The sequence below is a fragment of the Gracilinanus agilis genome, chromosome 4, assembly GCF_016433145.1.
Source record: "Gracilinanus agilis isolate LMUSP501 chromosome 4, AgileGrace, whole genome shotgun sequence".
NCBI classification, from domain to species: Eukaryota; Metazoa; Chordata; class Mammalia; order Didelphimorphia; family Didelphidae; genus Gracilinanus; species Gracilinanus agilis.
In genome coordinates, this window is record NC_058133.1 from 102,558,028 (window position 1) to 102,580,626 (window position 22,599).

Below are 22,599 nucleotides of genomic sequence, written 5' to 3' on the forward strand. Positions count from 1 at the left end.
GTTGTAGAACCAAGAAAGATTTTGGGATTTTATTCAAACTCTGTTGCTCTCTAGGAGGTCTGTGAATAGTCCAGCTAGAGGATTATTCTGGAATTCTATTTCTCCTAGAAGCTGTATATAATAATTCCCATGTGTAAAAAAATGTATGCACACATGAACCTTTCCCTCCTCTACCCCCCAAAAGGCTCCTTCCCAGTCCCACTGCTCTCCAGAGAGCCCACGCACCAAAAAAGCCCAAGTCTGCAGTCCTTATATTCTATACACATCCTGCCCAGAATCCAAGCTTTCTTATACCCTTCCTTGGTGGATTCCATTTGCACTCTGCTGTCAGTGTCTGTTCTACACACGCTCAGTTCAACTAGAACCTCAGCATGGGTCTGGTGAACAACAGAACATTCCAGAAGTCAAGACCCTAGAAGCCCCCCCCCCTCCCACCATCCATCAGTCCCTCACCTGCCTGCCCTTGTGCCCTCCATTCATGGCCCAAGGCCAGATCTAGACCTTCTAGAGTCTGTGGCAGAACGTCTACTCATCGATTTTCTCTCACACAGAGTCATAACTAACAATTTTTGTGCCCAGGGAACTCGGCACGATTCCCACCTTCATTTCGGTTAAGTGAGGCTAGTGATGGAGACCTCAGGATATCTGGAGACTGTCACCAGGAGGGCTGGGGAAGGTATAGTGACCAGGGCTAGGTCAAGGAGGAGCTCCCCTGAGGGAGGAAGTGTGTATATGAATGCATGTGTCTGTGAGTGTGTCTCTGTGTGTGTGAAGTATATGTGTATGTGAGAGTGTATATATGTGTGAATGTGAGTGTGTGTGTGCTTGTGAGGAGTGAGTGTGTTTGTGTGTGAGTATATGTGTGAGTGCATGTGTGAATGTGAGTGTGTGTGAGTGTGTATATGTGTGTATGCAAGTGTGTGAGTGTGTGTATGTGTGTATGTGAGTGTGTGAGAGTGGGTATGTCTGTGTGTATGTGTGAATGTGAGGGTGTGTGTGCTTGTGAGTATGTGAGTGTGTCTGTGTGTGAGTGTATGTATGAATGTGAGTGTGTGTGCCTGTGGGGAGTGTGTCTGTATGTGTGAGTGTGAATGTGTGTGTATGTGAGTGTGTGAGTATGTATCTGTGTGTATATGAATGTGTGTGAGTGTGAGTGTGTATATGCAAGTGTGTGAGTGTATGTCTGTGTGCGTATGTGTGTATGTGAGTGTGCGTATGTGTGTATGTGTGAATGTGTGTGAGTATGTGTATGCGAGTGTGTGAAAGTGTATGTCTGTGTGTATGTGTGAGTGTGAGTGTGAGTGTGAGTGTGTGCACGCCCACTCATCCCATCGCTCTTGAAGGACTGCAGGAGCTTTTAGCATCCTGATGAATTTCAAGGAGAAGGGTGAGTTCCCCATTCTAATCGTGGCTCTGTTCTCCCCCAGCTCCACTGGGCCTCCCAACCTCAGTGCTCGGGATCCCTACTCCATGGAATCAAGCAGTTGAAACAATTTTCAACCGGTCAGAGGTATGTTCAGAGGGAATCCCCGTCTATTTTGCAACCTTCAGGCCTCTTCCCTGACTTCATTATCAAACTAGGTATACCCTGTTTCAATCCTACCGGGAACCCTCCCAACCTTACCCAGAGCTGTTCTTCTCCAGGTCAGTCACCCTCAATGTCGCTTTGATCCGTTATTCCCTGCACCCCCACCCCACCCTATGGACCCCAACTTCCTGAGCATGTCCCACATCTACTCTTTCTTCCTCCTGAAGTTGACTTTCACCCTCAGGGTCACCTCTAGTTCCCCAATCCCTCCGTCCTCTCTTGGTGCATTCGTCTCCTTCAGGATTCACTTACCTCCCTACCAGTCTGCCTTGGTTAGCCACTTTGCCCTAGAATTCCTCATTCCTCTGACCTCCTGTTAACACGTATGCAGCTACCCATGTTCTTTAATTCCCCTTCTAGACTCTAATGCATTGCTAGGGACCGTCATGGACTATTGGAAATGCTCTAAATTCAGACTCGCTGTCCTCGGCTGCGTTCTCACTGTCGCTTGACAATCTACTTGTTCAACTCAAATTGTCTGTATTTTCCACAGCAGTTTCAGACAAATCTATCTAGCTCTCCTCTTCTAGATCTACTCCTGCCTTCCTTACTCTTTGCAGAAGATCTAACTTGGCCTGCACAGGGCAGGGTTATCTAACAAGAGGCCCCTCAACTTCCCTTTTCTCTACCTCAAAAGCTCTCTGTTATCACAATGCCGTTTCGAAACTTTGCTGTATCTTTGCCCAATTTTCATCTTATCTCCTGTTTTGGAGGAAGTACCTTTCTTCCTTTCAAAGTCAATCCTTCCATCTTGTACTCTTCTTTTTTTAAATCCTTACCTACCATCTTTCATTCAATACTGAGTGTTGGTTCTAAGGCAGAAGAGAGGTAAGGGCTAGACAATGGGGGTTAAGTGACTTGCCCAGGGTCACACAGCTAGGGAGTGTCTGAGGCCAGATTTGGACCCACATCCTCCCATCTCTAGGTATGGTTCTCTATCTAGTGAGTCACCTAGCTGTCCCAACTTTTTTTTTTATAGATGATTATTCAATATTATATTGCTCTTCTCTACAGGTAGGGGAATGAGAGAGAAAATTTGATTTTAATTCTCTCCATTCTCCTTTCCTTCTACTACTCCTCTTTTCACCACCGTCTTTCTTATTCCTCTCCTACTTTTCTAAAGGGTCTTTTAATCTTTACCCCTAAATCCCCCTCTCTTGTATTATTCCCCTCATGACCCCTCCTTTCTTATTCCCTTCCTACTTCTCTATAGGCTAAGATAGGATTCTATACCCCAATGAGTCTGGATGTTATTGAGGGAGAGAATTTGGAACTAATATTTTTAGTTAAAAATGTATGTGTAATGGGGAAATATTTAACAAAACAAATTAAAATATATTAAGAGAAAAATGGAGGATGATTATTACTATTTTTTTATTATCCAGGTTTTCCTCTATAGTCCTGTTTCTTCCCATTCCTCAAGCCATCTCTCATAATAGAGAATTCTCATTTATTTTGTAATAGAAATGTTTTTTAAGAGAGAGAAAAATCAGCAAAATGGATCCACACATTGAAAAACAATCTGACATCATAAGTAATGCTCTACATCTGTGGACCTCAACTTCTGCAAAGGTGTTTCCCTTAGAAGCTGTTCTCTTTCCACTAGCACTGGGGTTCATGAGGAAGGAAGGAAGGAACCATTTATATTGTGCCTACTATGTGCCAGGAACTGTGCTAAGCATTTTTTTACAACTCTGGAAGGTAGGGTATTATTATCTCTAATTTATAGTGGAGGAGGGGCAGCTGGGTAGCTTAGGGGATTGAGAGCCAGGTCTAGAAATGGGGGGGGGGTCCTAGGTTCAAATCTGGCCTCAGATACTTCCCAGCTGTGTGACCCTGGGCAAGTCACTTAACCCCCATTGCCCACTCTTCCACCTATGAGCCAATACACAGAAGTTAAGGGTTTAAAAAAATTTATAGTGGAGGAGATTGAGGCAAGCAGAAGTTAATCCACTTGCCTATGGGTTTCAGAGCTAGTAAGTGTCTGAGGCCACATCTGAACTCAGCTTTTCCTGACTCCAGGCCCAGGGTTCTACTTGCTGTTGAGTTGTCATCTGCATCCCAGTTTCATAAATTGGTTTCTTCCTATGTCTACAGACAGGCTCAGGCTTCCCTGCTGCTGAAAAATGTCCTCTTCAAGCCTTCTTCTGTACGTCTCCTTTCTCTCAACACCAAAAGCCTCAAAAGAATATATCTGTAACCTCCACTTCTGTTTCTTCATTATCCATTATCCATGGTAAATAGTTTTAAATGAAATGTTTATAAGTTACTGTAAAATGGTTCTATTTATTCAACTATTCTATCTGTAAAATGTATACTACTGACGTTATTAACTATGCCTTTTTTCCTTGAAAACTCTCATTAAAAAACAACAACTACAAACCTTTGAAATGTCCTTTCCATCCCTATTGAAACTTCTGCAATGCAGGGGCAGTTTAGGTGGCTCAGTGGATGGAGAGCCAGGCCTAGAGATGGGAGGTCCTGGGTTCAAATGTGACCTCAGACACTTTCTAGCTTTGTGACCCTGGGCAAGTCACTTGACCTCCATTGCCTAGCCCTTACCGCTCTTCTGCCTTAGAACTAATACACAGTATTGATTCTAAGACAGAGAGGAAGGGTTTAAAAAGAAGAGAGAAACTTCTGCAATGGTCTTTTGTTTGTCAAACCCAAGAATTTGTCAATTCTCATCCTTCTTGGCCTCTGTATACTATTGATGTTGTTAACTATGCCTTTTTTTCTTGAAAACTCTTATTAGAAACAACAACTACTGAAGCTCATTTTATAGATGAGGAAACTGAGGCAAAAAGGATTTAATGACTTGCCTAGGATCACACGGCTAATAAGTATCTGAGGCTAGATATGAACTCAGGTCTTCCTGACTCCAGGTCCAGCTCTCGATCCTCTGAGTCATTTAGCTGCCAAAGAGTCAGAGGACCTAAGGTTCCAATTCCATCTCTGATGCTTTCTACTTAGACAAATCATTTAATCTTCCTAGGGTTCAGTTTCCTCATCTGTAAAATGAGGAGACTGGATTAGATAGCCTCTAAGATCTGTTCCAGATTTAGATACTGCTTCCATTAGAAGCTGATATTTGAGAAAAATATAACCTTTAAAAAAAACCCTTACTTTCCATCTTAGAATCAATACTAAGTCTCAATTCCAAGGCAGAAAAGCAGTTAGGGCTAGAGAAACTGGGGTTAAGTGACTTGCCCAAGGTCACAGAGCTAGGAAATATCTGAGGCCAGATTTGAACCCAGAACCTCCAGTCTCTAAGCCTGGCGCTCTATCCACTGTACTAACTAATTGCCCCCAAATATAACTCTATTAACAAAAAAAGGAAAAGTAGCTCAGCAAAATCGAACTCAATACATTTTTATCAAGTGTGACAGCATATGCAGTAGTCAGTTTCCAGAGCCCCCCACTCCTGTAATGAAGGGAGAGAGATGTATTTTCCTTAGGGTGATATTTTAATTCTGCATAAATTAGTTTTTACTCTGTAATATTCTTTCAGGATTTGTCATATCCTGCCTTACATGATAGAGGGTGTCCCCAAAGTCTTAGTGCAGTTAAAAACCCAAGCAGACCCTTACCTTCCATCTTAGAATCAATAGAGCAGTAAGGGTGAGGCAATGGGAATTAAGTGACATACCCAGGGTCACACAGCTAGGAAGTATCTAAGGCCAAATTTGAACCCAGGACCTCTGGTCTCTAGGCTATCTGGCTCTCAATCCCCTGAGCAACCTAGCCACCCCCTTAGTGAAGTTTTAAGTCATTTTTATTTGTGAATAAATCTCTTCTTCTCTCCAAGACTATAAAGTCCGTCAGTGCAGAGAACCTGCCTCTCACATTTTAAAATATCTCCACTGTGCTTAACTACCCAGCATCCTTGATGTAGTAGCTGTCCACTAAATATTGGCCAAATCAAAGATTGAAAGAAAGAAAGAAACTTCTGCAATGATCTCATTTGCCAAACCCAAGAATCTGCTCATCGGGAGACCTTTCCCTCCTTTTGGGTATCTACGATCTCCTGAAACTCACATCGATCTCGCTTAGGATGACGTCAATGATGCTGCCGATGACGATCAGGAAGTCAAACACATTCCAGGGGTCTCCAAAGTAGCCCTGAGAAAGAGAAGCAACAGGAGGGGTTGGGGGTGGGGGAGGAAAAGGGAAAGAACAACAGGAGGGGAAGGCAGCTTAGGAGAAGAGCATCCTCTGTGGCCAGGGGAGGTGATAGAGACCTCCTGCGAAGGCTTAGCAGAGTTGTCAAGGGTCCAGGGCTTGAGGGGGAGTTGTGGACCAGGTTTTTTTTCTAGTGGTTTCACCTCTATCATCCTATTTTAAACCGGATACTCCAAGGGCAGCTAGGTGGCTTGGGATAGAGCCAGATGGGAGGATCTGGGTTCAAATTCAGTCTCAGACACTCCCTAGCTACATGACCCTGGGCAAGTCACTTAACCTCCATTGCCTAGCCCTGATTGCTTTTCTGCCTTAGAATCAATACTTAATATTAGATTATCAATCATATCAATACTTAGTATTAATTCTAAGATGGAAGATAAGGGTTTAAAAAAATCAGGCACTCTAGGATGCCACCCTCACATCTGTAGCGGGAAAGGTTTGGAGCAAAGATATGTGGGTGAGAATCTCAGCTCCAGTGGGAAAATGGACAAGCTATTTGATTCTCTGAGCCTCAGTTGCTTCACCTGGAAAATGGGAATTATAATACTTGTACTACCCCCTCACAATGTCAACCATAAGGAATATGAGTTCCCATGGCCATCCTGCTCTTTTCCTGTCCTCTCAAGTTTTCTCTTTTCTCTCCTCTGAGCCCAAAAGGGTAGGTGGAGGGTTGGCAGTCAGGATTGGAGAACAAGAAGTGGCAAGAGACTCTGGGCCCAGTCATTCAGAAAGAGGAGAAAAGAGCCACACAGAAGGAATACTTGGTTTTCTTATTTGCCCTGTTCTATCACTAATACTTAAAAGTCACTTTGAGATATAAAAAAACAACAACAACAAAAAACCTCTTACCTTCCATCTTAGAATCAATACTGAGCATTGGTTCTAAGGCAAAAGAGCAGTAAGGGTTAGGAAAAGGGGGTTAAGTGACTTGTCCAGGGTCATACAGCTAGGAAGTGTCTGAGGCCAAATTTGAACCCAGGACCTCCCATCTCTAAGCCTGACTCTCAATCGCCTGAGCCACCTAGCTACCTCCAACTTGGTTTTTTAAAATCCTTACCTTCTATCTTAAAATCAATACATGTATTGGTTCCAAGGTAGAAGAGTGGTGAGGGCTAGGCAATTAGGGCTAAGTGACTTGCCCAGGGTTACCCAGCTAGGAAATTTCTAAATTTAGATTTGAATCCAGGTCCTCCTGACTCCAGGCCTGATTTGAGTGACTTCTTGACTCCCATGATCTGAAGGTGAGAGAAGAGTGATAGGGCAGGGGGTTAGGAGAAGTGATGGATGAAGAAGGGTCACCAGCTTCCTGCTAATTAGTTGGTAGTATTAGGAAGGAGGAATATGAAAGGGGATATGAGGGAGAGCTAGGTGGTTCAGTGGATAGAGCACCAAGGCTCTAAGATAGAAGGCAAGGGTTTAGAAGAAAGAAAGAACGAGAGTAAGAAAGAAAGTTAGAGAGAGAGAAAAAGAAAGAGAGAAAGAAAAGAGAGAAAGAAAAAGAAGAAAAAGAGAGAAAGAAAGAAAGGGAAGGAAGAAAGAAGGAAAGAAAGGAAGGAAGGAATAAACAAATGAAGAAACAAAGGAAGGAAGGAAGAAACAAAGAAAGGATATGAGAGGATGCAAATGCCAGGAGAAAGGAGCAATGTGATGTAGGGAGGACAGCACTGGGGTTGGAGTCAGGAATTTTTATTGTCATTCAGTTGTTTCAGTCATTTCTGACACGTCTTGACCCCATTTTGGGCTTTTCTTGGCAAAGATACTGGAGTAATTTGCCATTTTCTTTTCTATCTTATTCTACAGATGAGGAAACTGAGGCAAACAGGGTTGATTAAGTGACTTGCCCAGGATCACATAGCTAGGAAGTGTCTGATCTGAACTCATGAAGATGAGTCTTCCTGACTCCAGGCTTGGCACTTTAGGCACAATGGCACTACCTAGCTGCCCCTGGAGTCAGGAATATCCAGGTTCAAATCCCCCCATCAAATATTTACTAGCTCTATGTCCCTGGGCAAGTCCCAGAACCTCATTGATTCTCACTTTCCTCATCTATAAACTGAGGAATCTGGATCCATGATTTCTAAGGTCCCTTTCAACTCTTTATCTGTGACTTTGGATTCTACAAACTAGAGTTCAGTTCTCCAAGGTGAGAGGGATCCCTTTTCAGTTCAAACTATGCTGCTTCCCAACCGTGTCTACAACCTCCAATACTCACCTTGGCCTTGAAGGCTATGAGCTTGAGGATCATCTCCAAAGTAAAGATGATTGTGAAGGCCACGTTGAGGATGTCTGAAATGTGGTTCATTTCCTCTGACTGGTTGTAATGCTAGGAAAATGGAAAGGAGGGGAGATAGATTGGGAAGAGGAAGAGAGGCAATCTGGTGGCCCTGAGCTTGTTCTCCAAAGATCACCAGTGTGAACCTTCTCATAGACCTCTCTCCAAGCCCTTCCTCCTTCCTTCTCCTCCCCAGCTTAAGTTGGAAGAATACAAGCGACTATTTTAGTAACCCCCCATAGTCCTTCCCCTTTTATCACCTGCCTTCTCAGATTTAGAATCCTGTGCAAACATAACCCAAAGGGAGCAGAAAAGAGAGGGAGATGCATTTCTTGCAGCCCTTATGTCTGTTTTTGTTTAGACCTGCGTGCAGTCAATGGGCAAGTAGACCAATGGGCTAGACTTCGTTTTTATGAATTACTTCGCACATAGCTGCTGTGGGGTTAAGGGAATGGCCTCTTTCCTGAGTAGAACTCTGCGTCCTAGTCTAGTTTGGCTTCTAAGGCAAATGCTCTGGGAGTTGAGATCTCTGCATCCTGTAACCAGCACCTTCCCTGCCTGGCTGCCGGGACACTGGGCACCCTGCTATTTCCTCATCTACACAAAAGCCAGTGGTCTTGTCTCCTCATTATTCCAGGGTGTCATGAAAATAAAAGGAATTCTATTTTCTAACTTCTTTTCTGCACTCACTTTGGCTATGGTTTATTCTCTCTATGTTTCTGAAAAATGCCCCAAAGTCTTCCTATTTGAGCACAATACAGTGGAAAGAATGGTGGATTTTAAGTCAGACGATTTGGGTTCAAATTCCAACCCTTCCATTTACTACCAGGGTGACTTTGGAACATTCTCTCAATCACTTTGGGCCTCAGTTTACTCATCTGTAAAATGAGGGATTTGGACTCGAAAGCATCTAAAGTTCCTTCCAATTCAAATATCCTGCCGGGCTTCTTGTACCCAACTGTATCTGGACATGAACATCCCATATTCTCACTAATTTCATCTCTCTCTTCCCTCTTAACAAGCCACCATCTTTGTTCCTTTTGTTCTAATGCTTTTATATGTATAATAACGGATATATTAGCAACATGTCAGCTTGGTCTTATAAATCTCTAGAGGGCAGCGACTCCATCTGGGTAATTCTCTAATTCTGTCTGACAGCATTTGGTTATCCACCACTTGTTAGAGATGGCACAGAGGAGAGTTCAGGTAGGGCACTGGGCTAAATGACCTCTGAGGATCCTCAGACAATTGTCTGAGTATGTAAGCAATGAGTTGATTAATCAAGGCTTCAAAATGAGCATGATAATGAAGTCTCTAACTTTGGGGACTTTAGAGATACCCTTGTTTTGTGAATATCAAATCCATTCCCAACTGGAGTGATACCAAGATGCCAACCCAATCATGCTAAAGCCAGGACCCCAGGATGCAAGTTAGAGGCACTTTGGGGGGCCTTCTTTAACCCTGGAATTCAGATGTCCCCTTTGCCTTGCCCAGTGGTGTGGGTCCCCCTGGTGAGATTAAAACTGGTGAGCTGGCCTAAGGGGGCTTCTTACCTGCATGCCCAGGCAGATGGTGTTGAGCATGATGAGGGCAAACATCAGGTACTCAAAGTAGGAGGAAGTGACGATGTACCACACCTTGTACTGATAGGGGTTCTTAGGGATGTAGCATCTCAGTGGGCGGGCTTTCAGGGCATACTGCACACACTGGCGCTGAGATACATCATGCCCAGAGGCATCAGGATTGGGGGGAGACAAGAAATCCCCCAGAGACAGTGAGAGATAAGCATGCACTTGTGGGGGAATCTACATGATGCCAAATGTGGTCTTGTGGTCTGATAGCTTGAGGAGGTGCCCAGTCTGCTCAGGGGAAGTTGTGCCATCTTGGTGAGGGCTTTGAGGCTTTAATTTTGGAGGTCTCACCCAGCTGGTGAACTCTCTAAACACCTCCTGATCTCTATCTTGGGCCATTGATGGTGTTCCATCCCAGGTTTTCTAGCCACACATCTCAATGGATACTAGTCAGTTGGAGTACTGGGCACTATGGGCAAATGAAGCCTTTGATGCTACCCCAAGAGGGGGTAGTTAGTTGTATCACCCCCTCTGTCTAGATGGGCTCTTTTTATCTTCTTGCAGATCCATCCCATGCTCTAATCCCACCCCAATCTCTTTTGGGGTTGTGGGTAATGAGAAGCCTCCCTCCTTTCCCTCCATCCCATCTTTAAGGGCATCGAGGGTACCTGGTTCTTGTCCAGCTCACAGTTCTTGTATTCAGTCTCACCCTGCTCCTGGAAGGTGACTATGATAAAGCCCACAAAGATGTTCATCATGAAGAAGGCGATGAGGATGATGTAGACGATGAAGAAGATGGCCATCTCCACATGGTTGTTGTAGATGGGACCCATGTCTTCAGCATGTGTGTCTATAGCTTTGTAGAGTAGCCTATGGATGGATGAAGGGAAGTGAGGGAATGGGAAAAACTAAGGCAAAGTTGGGAAGAGCCTTGAATGCCAGACTGATTTTGGACTCAATAACAATAAGATTCATGCTGTCTATGAATTTTTTTGATATTTAAATTTCTTTTAAATGAACAAGTTATTAAATTTAAATTTAGGGGAAAGGGAATAAACATTTGTTGTTTTCAGTTGCATCTGACTCTTAGTGACCCCTTTTGGGATTTTCTTGGTAAAGATGCTGGAATGAGTTGTCATTTTTTTTCTTCAGCTCATTTTACAGTTAAGGAAAGTGAGGCAAACAAGATTAAGCTATAGCTTGTATGTATCTGAGGCTGGATTTGAAGTCAGGTCTTTCTGATTCTAGGCCTAGCACTTTATCTTCTTCACAACTTAGCTGCATTTATTAAATACCTACTATGTGCCAGGCACTGTGTTAAGTTCTTTACTGATATTATCTCTTAAATTTCCCAACAACCCTGGGAGATAGATGCTATTATGATCTTATTTTATAGTTGGGGAAACTGAGGCAGAGATTAAGTGACTTGCTCAGGGTCATACAGCTGGTAAGTGTCTGAAGCTAGATTTGCCCTCAGACTTCCTGACTCTGGGCCCAGGGCTCTATCCAGTGCAACACTTAGCTCCCTTCCCTCTTGTTTTCTGTTTAAAACAAAAAAGCCTTCTAACAAATATGCATATTAAAACAAAATAAATTGCCATTTTAGCCATGTTCGAAAAATCAAAGGATTTATTGTAGGGAAAACCATTAAAGGGGAAAAAAAAAGTGCTCCAGAAATGGTACTTCCATAGGCACTAAAGGGCTGTGGAGGTTTGTGAGAATGGGAATGATGTGATGGGATTGCCATTTATAAAAATAATGATAACCAACATTTATACAGTGCTTTTAAGCTTGCAAAACCTTCACAAACATCAGCCCATTAAGCATCACAATTATCCTGTGAGGGGACCAGCTAAGTAGCACAATGGGGAGGCCCTGGGTTCAAATTTGACCTTATACACTTCCTAGCTGTATGAACCTGGGCAAGTCACTTAACCCCAATTGTCTAGCCTTTGCTACTTTTCTGGCTTAGAACTGATACTAAGACAGAAGGTAAAAGTTTAAAAAAAATCCCCCAAAGCAATTATCCTGTGAGGTAGGTACTAGAGCAGTGGTTCCCAAACTTTTTTGGCCTTCCGCCCCCTTTCCAGAAAAAAATATTACTTAGCACCCTGGAAATTAAAATTTTTAAAAATTTAATAGCAATTAATAGGAAAGATAAATGCACCTGTGGCCATCGCTGCTCCCCTGGATTGCTGAAGCATCCACCGGGGGTGGTAGAGTCCACTTTGGGAATCACTGTACTAAAGTATAAGACAACCTCCAATAAACAGATAAGGAACCTCAGATTTAGCAAGGCTATCTGACTTGACTATGGCCACCTAGGCCACCTAGTTACTGAGTGTTAGAGGCAGGATTTGAACTCAGGTTCTCTTGGTTCCATCCCTAGTGGGCTTCTGCCTCTTTGTTCTCAATAGTAGCTGGAAAGGCATTTATTCTATATGGTTTGTGCAGTGAAGCTGCCTCTTATGGCCTGTAGCAATTATAAAATACTTCCTGTGGCATTTCCTTTCTTAAATTCTTTCTTTCTTTCTTTCTTTCTTTCTTTCTTTCTTTCTTTCTTTCTTCTCCTCCTCTTCCTCCTTCTCCTTCCTTTCTGTATTAGGATCAATACTAAGTATTGAAGAGGGGCAAGGGCTAGGCAATTGGAGCTAAGTGACTTGCCCAGAGTCACACATCTAGGAAGTGTCTAAGGTCAAATTTGAACCCAAGACCCCCTATCTCCAAGCCTGGCTCTTTATCCACTGAGCCATCTAGTACCCTTCTAATGTAGCCATTACCATCCTTATATCGAATCCTTCCCACCCTCAGTCCTACCCCACCTTTCCCACTCCCCACACTCACTGGGGCCATCCCTCAAAGGTAGAGACAGTGAAGAGTGCCAACATGGCGGACAGCACATTGTCGAAGTTGAAGTCATTGTGTAGCCACTCTCGGGGATATACTTGCATCTGGTTAGGGTCCCCATCTTTGTACACATAGTAATAGCCCCTGAGTAGAGAGAATTTCAGTCACTTGAATGGCTTAGCTGAAAGTCCTCTTTTGGAGTCTCTCTTCACCCCAGGGAACCTCAGATATCCCATCTCCAGAAAGTGATAGGAGGCTTTATAGCCTATAGGAATCTCCCAAATGCATAATCAATCTTCTGTCTCTCCCAATGACTGTACTTCTTTGTAACAAGGGAGCACTCTGAGGGAGAGGGGGAGGGTTATTGGGAAATAACAGCAAAATTAATGATGATAAAGAAGTTGCAGATGCCATATCTCATTCTGGAGGGAGACTATGGAGGGGGCAGGCTTTCTATAAGATGATAGGATTTAGAAGCAGAAAGAACCTTAGAAATGATTTAGTTTGACCAGGAGGTAACTGACATTGAGAAGGAAATGACTTACCCAAGGTTAAAGAGTTAGTAAGTGGAAGAGCCCAGGTGAGGAGGAGGAGGTGGAATGTCTTCTAACCGACCCTCCCCTGGTCTTATTCTTGCATAAGATTATGGGATCATAGATTCAAGGTTGAAAGGGACCTCAGAGGACATCTGGTCTAACACTCCCATTTTCCAGATGAAGAAACTGTGACCAGGGCAGTTAAGTGAATTGACCAAGGTTACACACATAAGAAACAGTCAGAATTAAAAGTCAAGATCCCTTAATTCAGACTTAGGATTCTTCCCCCAGTACCACATTGCCTCTCATTTCTTCCCAATTTTCCCAGTCATCCTCCAGGCTTTAAATGCTATCAGATCTTTCTTTTCCATCACTCATTATGCCAGCATCCTCTTAGCTCACACTGGAGTCACGTTCCTGGGGAACCCTCACTTGATCATGCCTAGGTGAGGAGGTTCCTTCAGAAGTTTTAGGGGAGGCAACTTACTTGCACTCAGCTTCGGTCATCTTAGATAAGTCATTACAGCTGTAGAATTTCCCCTGAGGAAGGGTGGGGAGAGGAAGAAAGATAAGGTGAGGAGAGAGAGAGATAGAGATAGAGATAGAGAGATAGATAGATAGATAGATAGATAGATAGATAGATAGAGAGAGAGAGAGAGAGAGAGAGAGAGAGAGAGAGAGAGAGAGAGACAGAGAGAGAGAGAGAGAGAGACAGAGAGAGACAGAGAGAGAGGTGTTGTCATGGAAACTGAATTAAAAAACAGGATGAGAAGGGCATCATAATAGTGCAGAATTACTGATTCTGATAGCAGCAAGTCTTCTTGCCTCTATCACATTCAAAAAAGGGAAAACCCAAAGCCTTTGAAGAAAGCAGGATGGCATGGACTCGATCATCATTACAATAACAGTTTCACAATAACATTGTTACTATGAATAATTACATTGTTAATGATATGACAATGTTGTTAATGATATGATAATATATTAGAATGCAACAGAAGGTAATATCATATCTAATCTAATATCTAATTGTTACATATGATATACATTGTTCATAATAACACTGGGGCAGAGCTAGCAGCTCACAGGATTGTTAGTGTGAAGGTACCTCGTTTCTTTCTTTTTAACATTCTTTTTTTTACATTTTGAGTTCCAGATTCCCTTCCTCCCTCTAGCTCTTCTCCCCACTCATCGAGAAGACAAGTAGCATGTCAATTATACGTGTGAAGTCTCATTAAATATCTATCATCTAATCTGATTCTTTTTTTTAAACCCTTGCTTTTTTTTCTTAGTAACTACTCTAAGATAGAAGGACTAGGCAAACAGGCAAATGGGGTTAAGTGACTTGCCCTGGGTCACACGACTAGGAAGTGTCTGAGATCAAATTTGAACCCATGTCCTCCTGACTCCAGGCCTGGTGCTCTATCCACTGTACTACTTGGCTGCCTCCTCTTTATTGATTTTTTAAAAAAAATTTAAAAATTTAAGTTCCAAATTCTCTTCCTCTCTTTAGACCTTTCTCCACCTATTGAGAAAGCAAGCTACATGATATCAATTATACATGTGAAGTCTCAAAAGCCCATCAAATATCATCTAGTCTAATTTCTCTTTTCAAAGGCTGTATTTCCTACCTGTACAGTTTACAGGTAAAGAGACTGAGCTCCAGAGGAGTAAAATGACTTGCCCCCAAATTATAGGTAATAAATGGCAGAGGGAGGATCTGAACCCAAGTTCTATGATTTTAAATCCAGATTTTTTCTACTCTACTGCAGTGCCTCTCACAGAACAGGATGGGCTTCCCAGAGGTTGGGCACACCCCTATGAGGCTTAGCCCCGGAGGAAAACTTCAAGGGACTTAGGTCCTATTGTTCCTTCTCCCTCTATAAAAGGGCAAATGGTACAGGTTCCAGGGGGAACAAATGCCCCACTGTCCCCAGAGAGTCTGTTGCTGCCTTCTTCCCTAAATATTCCCTGGATCACAAGGAAGGGCTAATTGTGCTACATTTAAGGGTTGGATCACAGAGAATCATCTTTTACTTAAAAAAATAATTCTCTTCCCAATAAATAAGCAGTTTCCCTCCTTCTCACCTCTACTCCCTGAAAAAATATCTTCTTAGCAAGTGGACTCATGTAAATATAAATATATCTATGGCAGCTCTTTTTTGTGATAGTAAAAATCTAGAAACTAAGGGAGATGCCCATCAGTTGGGAAATGAGCAAACCATTATGGCATCTGGATGTAATGGGGGCCCCTTACCTTGAAGAGCTGGACTCCAATGCAGGCAAACATGAACTGCAGGAGGGTGGTGACCAAAACAATGTTCCCAATGGTCCGGATGGCCACAAACACACACTGAACCACGTGCTGAGTAATGGAGAATGGGTCAGGGTAGGGACAGCCTCACACCACCCAGCTATTAAGGGAGTCCCAAGAACAGAGCTGAGGGACCAGAGAAGGGATCCCATTGCTGGAAGGAGAGGAACTAACAGTGGACACTTCAAGGTCCCAGGAAGACCCTGAGACAAGAATCCAGAGTAGATGCAATGACCTAGTCACACTGGTGAATCAGTGCACCAATTTCAGCTTTGGTGGGGACTGTTTTTGAGCTAGGTTATCCATCCCCAACTACTTCTGTGTTCCTTCCCCTCCCGGGGAAGTGGATCCAGGGCCCACTCAGGACTCACCTTCAACCCTTTTGCCCTATTGATGGCTCGGAGAGGTCGGAGCACCCTTAGCACCCTGAGGATCTTCACCACAGAGATGGCACTGGATCTGAGGGAGTGAAGTGGGGAGCACAGCATTAGGTGGGGAGTGGGAGTGAAACCCTGGCTGTAACTCTATGCTCTGTCTGGGTAAACATGCAAGGTACTGACTTGTTCCTTCTAAGAATTCAAATAGGTTATTCTTTCTGCCCCAAACACTTTCTCCTCCCTGGGAGTCCCCTCCCCCTAAGTCCCCTCCCCTCTCTCCTTCAAATACCACTCCCATCTTGTTTCTTCTATTTTTTTTAAACCCTTAACTTCTGTGTATTGGCTCCTTGGTGGAAGAGTGGTAAGGGTGGGCAATGGGGGTCAAGTGACTTGCCCAGGGTCACACAGCTGGGAAGTGTCTGATGCCGGATTTGAACCTAGGACCTCCCGTCTATAGGCCTGACTCTCAATCCACTGAGCTACCCAGTTGCCCCTCATCTTGTTTCTTCTAGGCTGTGATCACTTTTTTTTTTTAAACCCTCATCTTCCATCTTAGAAATAGTACTGCATATTGGTTCCAAGGCAGAAGAATGAAAAGGGCTAGGCAATGGGGGTGAAGTGATTTGTCCAGGGTCACCCAGCTAGGAAGGGGATGAGGTCAGATTTGAATTCAAGACATCCCATCTCTAGGCCTCGTTCTCAATCTGCTGAGCCACCTAGCTGCCCTAGCCATGATCACTCATTTGTTCACACTGTAAATTTCAAAGCTCTGAGACAAAACCCCAGTCACCACATCTTAGTGATGTCTTTGACTCAGACATGGTATTGGTTCAGTAGCAACAAAAGGCTTTCTATGGCAGTGTAACCGAGGGGAAAGAGCAGGGCTCTTAGTAATGGGTTCAAATCTTAGCTTTGACACTTGTTTAAAATGTGAGTCTGACCAAACCACCTAACTTTTTTCAATTTCATCCATAAGTAAATGGGAATATAGGACTGCAGATGTAGAGCTGGAAGGGAATTTAGACTCTAACCCTCTCATTTTGCAGATGAGACACTGAGATACAAAAAAGGTGAAGTGATATGGTCAAGGTCCCAGAGATTGGCAGAGTTCGAATTTGGACTCAGGCCCTCTGATACTGGATCTAAATGCCTTTCCATGGCAGCATATGGCTTCTCTAATAGTTGAGAATAATAGTTGAACTATTTATTCCTGAACTTGAAATGAGGAAGACCCAGGTTCAAATCCTGCTTCGGATACTACTGAACTATGTGATGTTAGATAAGTTTGACCCTCAGTTTCTTTATTTACAAATTGGGAATAATAATAGCACCTATCTCACAGAGTTGCTAGGAGGATCTAATGAGAAAATACATATAAAGAACTTTGCAAACCTTTAAAAGCCTCAAATATGGGAGTTATTAGCATCATCCTGTTAGGGCTGTGGGGAGGAAGATGCTTTATAAACTTTGAGGTACTATATGGAGTGGGCCAGCTAGGCAGCTCAGTGGATTGAGAGCCAGGCCTAGAGATGGGAGGTCCTGGGTTCAAATCTGGCCTCAGACACTTCCTAGCTGTGTGACCCTGGGCAAGTCACTCAACCCCATTGTCTAGCTCTTACCACTCTTCTGCTTTGGAACCAATACTCCGTACTGATTCTAAGATGGAAGGTAAGGGTTTAAAAAAAGCTACTATATAATTGGGAAGCTCTTGTTATTGCGTGAAGCTCATGTGTCCTGGGCTGTAGGAAAGGCACCAGGAGCTTCAGGAACTGCCTGCTCTGGGGGGGTGGGGGAGGTCAGTGTTGTAGACCCCCTGGAGTCTCCTCCCTAATCATCACTCACTCAATGCCTGTGGAGATGAGGGACACAGCCACGACCAGCAGGTCCAGGATGTTGAAATAGTTGCGACAGAAGGAGCCTTTGTGAAGAATGGCACCATAAGTTGTCATCTGTGGAGAAAAAAAAGTGGATTCCAAGGGGATGGAAGAGACTTGAAGAGGTTCCTTGTTGAAGCTGCCATCTCTCTCCAGACTGCCCACCTATGAATCAACTTCTCTTTCTGTTGGGAAGTTCTTTTTTTGGGGGGGGGGCGGGGGGAGTTCTTTTATAGATGGAAACTGAGCCCTGAGGATGCTGGGAAGTGCATAAGGACAAATAACTAATTACAACATAAATCAGGGCACGAAATGTGCCCCAAATGGTACAAAGTACCAGATGAATGTTGAGGAGGGGGATTTCATTTATTACCAAAGGAATCTTTATGAAAGAGGTGGCTTTTTAGCTGAACTTGGCAGGATAGGGAAGATATAAATTGGGGCAGCTAGGTAGCACAGTGGATAGACCTGAGTTCAAATTCAGCCTCAGATGCCTATAAACTGTTTGATCCTGAGCAATTCATGTAACATGGTTACCTCAGTTTCCTCTACTGTAAAATTATCTGAAGAAGGAAATGACAAACTAATCTAGGATCTTTGCTAAGAAAACCCCAAATGGGATCATGTAGAGTTTGAAATGATTTAACAGCAATGACAAAAGGAGATAAATTGGTAGAAAGAAAAGGGAAGGCATCTTAGGTAGAAGAAACTGCATTGATAAATTTTTTTTTGTTTGAATATATTTTTTGAATACTTTTTTGAGTCTTTACCTTCTGTCTTAGAATTAATACTGTGTTTTGGTTCCAAGGCATAAGAACCCTCACGTAGCATGTGAGCCCCATCTCTTACCCTGGATGGGCGAGGGAGGAATCATTCCCATTGGGTTGCTGGGCAGAGGGACTAGGGAAGTGAGGAATATCCTGAGGCTCATGGAGAAGGGGAGAGGAACAGTACCACCCCGAGTCCTCTGGCTTTCTAGTAATGAACTCTGGTGGGTGACTGCAGGCATGTTCACAGAGAGGGCTCTTTTTGGCATGCATGCCATAGGTTCTCCATCACTGGGCTAGGCAATGGGAAATAAATGACTTGCCCAGGGTCACACAGGTAGGAAGTATTTGAGACCAGATTTAAACTCAGGACCTCCAGGCACCTAGCTGTCCCCTTGAAGCACAGAATATTTATAAAGTAGTAGAGGGAAATAATATAGGTTGAGTCAAATGGCAGAGGGCCCTGACAGGGGGAGAGGAGAGGAGGGGTTCTTCTGTTGTGTTAGGAACTTATATATGGCCTGCTTGTGCCTGGTCAATTTGCCCTTCTATAACCCACTGTTATAGAAGCCCCTTTCACAAAAGGAATAAATGACTGCCTCTTTTACTCTTATTTTCTGACTCCCGATTCATAATTTGCAATAAGGGGCGGGTGGTCCCTTTGTTTCCCACTCAGAGGGGAGGTGGTGGGGTATCGTTTTATTTGAGGTACTCACAAGACAAATGGGGCCTCACCTCATAAACTTTTGGAGGGTTGTTGTCTTCTGTTTCTGAGTGCAAATTTTAATCCCATGGGATGGTTATTTCTATCCTCTTTCCCTTTTTGGGGACTTCCTGGTTAACTTAGCCTTAGCTAAGTGTGGGCCTGGGATTATAGAATGGACCAATGATCTTGGGACATAGGATCCTAATGTCAATTCAGAGAGAGACTATTTTTGTCTGGGGACAGGCAAGGGAGAGGGTATTCTAGAACAAAAGAGAATGATGATGGGCCAGGTTAGACCCAGGGAACTATAGTGGGGAAGAAAAGTAAGTGCCCCCTAGGTAGGAATTGGGTAATTTCCTTTTATTTGTACTGCCAGTTACCTTCCTCTGGCATTGCAATTTATGAATTAATATATTTCTTTTTCTTTCATGCATAAACCCTGGAAAACCCATTCTTGGGGTTTGGAATATATGGCAGATGAGAAGAGAGAGAGAGTAGATATCAGAACAAGGCATCTAGTTATGCTGACAGTAGCAAAAGCAAGGAAAAAGGTAATTAGGGGCTGGATGTAACAGACTCCTGATGAGCCTAGGGAACCAAGCAGGTTCAGGAGTCAGGAAAGATTAGCAGGCCAAGGGACGAAGGAAGTAGGAAGCAGAGAAAATGGAAAGCACCACGGTTTGTGTACAAGCGCCCCTGGAAAAGCTCCTAGGAGTAGCTGACCTAGCAAAGGGAAAGGTGAAAGACCCAGGGTAACTCTTTTACAGCTGCTTCTATTAGCTGGTTAGGCAACTGGATAAGAACTCTTTCTCCTGTGGGACTCAAGACTTTTTAATTTAGAAAGTCTAGTTTGTAGAACAGCCTTGGGAAAGATATATTGCCTTTGGGCTGATTTAATCTTTCCCTCAAGATATGGATTCAAAGATTGCCTTATTTAGTAGCTGTATGACTCTGGGCAAAGTTACTTAAATCTCCTTGTGCCTCAGTTTCTTGTTCTATAAAATGGGAGAGTATTAGATTTCATGCTCATCTAAGGTCCCTCTGAAGTTTAAATCTATAATCTTATGGTAAACTGGTCAGAAGCATAGACTCTATCTTCCATTCCCGCCCCTCTTCCCCCAGGAGCTTCTCTAAAACTACAAAGGGACCGTAGGAACCTTAGCCAGGGAGAGGCATCCAGTTGACTTGGCCTAAAAAGTCATGCAGGCAGATGAGGGTCCAACCCTTAGAGCTCTTCCAGAGCACTCACCTTGAGCACAATTTCAATAGTAAAGACAGTAGTGAAGGCGATGTCAAAATAGCCAAGGATCTGAGGAAGGGATGAAGGAGCAACAGAAGAAAAAAAAAGAAACCAGTGAGAGTCAGGGAGGTAACCATGAGATCATCACCACCACCAAAAAACAAAATAGATGAAGAACTTATTTGTATTGGACACTGTGCTGGGCATGTTGTACAAACAAGACTGAATAAATATTCAGGAGTTTTGTTTTTAAACCCTTACCTTCTATCTTGGAATCAATACTGTTTTGTTTCCAAGGGAAAAGAGCAGTAAGGGTTAGGCAATGGGGGTTAAGTGACTTGCCCAGGGTCACACAGTTAGGAAGTATCTCAGGTCAGATTTGAACCCTGGACCTCCTGTCTCTGGGCCTGGCTCTCAATCCACTGAGCTACCCAGATGCCTCCACAGGAGTTCTTAACCTGGGTCTGTGAATTTAAAAAAACCCAACAAACCTTTGATAACTGTATTTCAAGATAATTGGATTCTTTTGTACTCTTACCTGTTTTATTTTATTTATTTAGACAAGATAGGAGAGCTGTGTGGAGTTTCCTTTTTGGAAGGACTAGAGGTTGGCAGAAGTCTTTGTCTCTGTTATGATTAGGAAAGGTGGGAAATCAGAGATGGTACCATGGAAGGAGAAAGGATTTGGGGTGAGAGGACATGGGTTCAAATTCCACCTCTATCATTTGTTTCTTGGGCAAGTCTTAACTTTCGTGGGCTCAGCTTCCTCACGTGTAAAATAAGAGGATACGGCTCTTAGACACCTCTAACGTCCCTTTTAGTTTTAGATCGTTAATCCCGTGATCCTGTGAATGAGGAGGAGACAGCATGGGATCAACACAGTAATAGGTATGTGACCCATGGCTAGTCCTTAGAGTCCTTCATACAAGTCATGAATGGAAGCCAGGTGTGGGAGTAGGATCACAGCGATCAGCCCTCAAAAGGTCCAAAGGAAGGCGAGAATGTGTTGGCTGCTGGATGGTATTGAATCCTGGAACTAGTCACAGGCTTGAGAATATGGCCATAGGGAGAACTATCCTAGGCTGCCGTGAAGGGGTGTGGGATAGGGATTAGGACACTCTGCTATTACCAGCTGGCTAGGCATGGCCATGTCTTAGTTTTATGAGGATGAGGAGGCAGGGAAATCATCGGCAGATGCTAAATAATACTGTAGTAATCCCTGACATTTGCGTGTAGTGCTTTTCAGCTGACAAAGCTCCTTCACACACATCATCTCTTTTGGTTCTCATCTCTTCCTGAGTGTTATCATCTCCATTTTACAGTTGAGGAAACTGAGGCTCATGAAGTGAGATAGGATCTCAGAGTTAAGTGACTTTTATTTCTTGGAAATACTTGTATGAAACAAAGAAGAGTGAAATGAAGAGAACCAGGAGAATGTTGTATACAGTAACAGTAACATTGTTGGAAGAATAATTAGGAACGACTAAGTTAGTCTGTGAGGATTTAAACCAATTATAAAGGACCGATGAAGAAAGACGTGATCTACTTTCAGACAAAGAAATGATAAATAGAAGTATGTATTATAGGGCTTAACACAGATGTACATATACATGTACATATATGCACATACAAATACATTGGTACATATGTGTATGCATGCATGTGTGTACATCTTTATTTATCAGGTAGGTGGCAGGAAAGCTAGGTGGTACAACAGATAGAACTTGGATAGATATAAGACTTATTTTCTTGAGTTCAAATCTGACTTTAGACACTTAACCCTGTTTGCCTCAGTTTCATCATCTGTGAAATGAATTGGAAAAGAAAATGGCAAAGTGCTCCAGTATCTTTGCCAAGAAAACCCCAAATGGGGTCACGAAGAGTCAGACATGGCTGAAAAGTGACTGAACAACAAAACTAATATAAAAGACTTGTGATTCTAAGCCCAATTCTCTTTCCATCACAACCATATTATCTTTTGTTATGACATACATAGGGCTCATATAGGAATACAATACCTGGCACAAAGTAGGTGCTCAATAAATACTTTTTACCTAAGAAAAAGAACTTTTCCTTCTAAATTCAATTCTTTCCACTATTTTAAAATTTTCTTCCTTCTATTCCTCCCTTGTCTTTGTTTCTTTGTTTCTTCCTTCCTTCCTTCCTTCCTTCCTTCCTTCCTTCCTTCCTTCCTTCCTTCCTTCCTTCCTTCCTTTCTTTCTTTCTTTCTTTCTTTCTTTCTTTCTTTCTTTTTCTTTCTTCCTTTCCTCCTTTTCTTTTCTCCTTTCCTTCTTTCCCTTACTTTTGGTCCTAGTAAAAATTCCA

At 43.1% G+C, this 22,599-nt stretch overlaps 1 protein-coding gene across 1 annotated transcript in view; it reads right to left on the reverse strand.

Moving 5' to 3' along the window:
* Positions 1–22,599, reverse strand: part of CACNA1S (calcium voltage-gated channel subunit alpha1 S) — a 104,209-nt gene that overhangs the window by 22,128 nt on the left and 59,482 nt on the right. Inside the window, exons 19-28 of the mRNA XM_044674579.1 lie at positions 20,284–20,343; positions 17,530–17,636; positions 15,682–15,769; positions 15,254–15,361; positions 13,484–13,536; positions 12,458–12,604; positions 10,282–10,483; positions 9,596–9,754; positions 7,983–8,093; positions 5,627–5,710 (exon numbers count right to left, since the gene is read on the reverse strand). Coding sequence (XP_044530514.1) covers positions 5,627–5,710; positions 7,983–8,093; positions 9,596–9,754; positions 10,282–10,483; positions 12,458–12,604; positions 13,484–13,536; positions 15,254–15,361; positions 15,682–15,769; positions 17,530–17,636; positions 20,284–20,343 — 1,119 coding nt within the window. The remainder of the gene's footprint in view (positions 1–5,626; positions 5,711–7,982; positions 8,094–9,595; positions 9,755–10,281; positions 10,484–12,457; positions 12,605–13,483; positions 13,537–15,253; positions 15,362–15,681; positions 15,770–17,529; positions 17,637–20,283; positions 20,344–22,599) is intronic.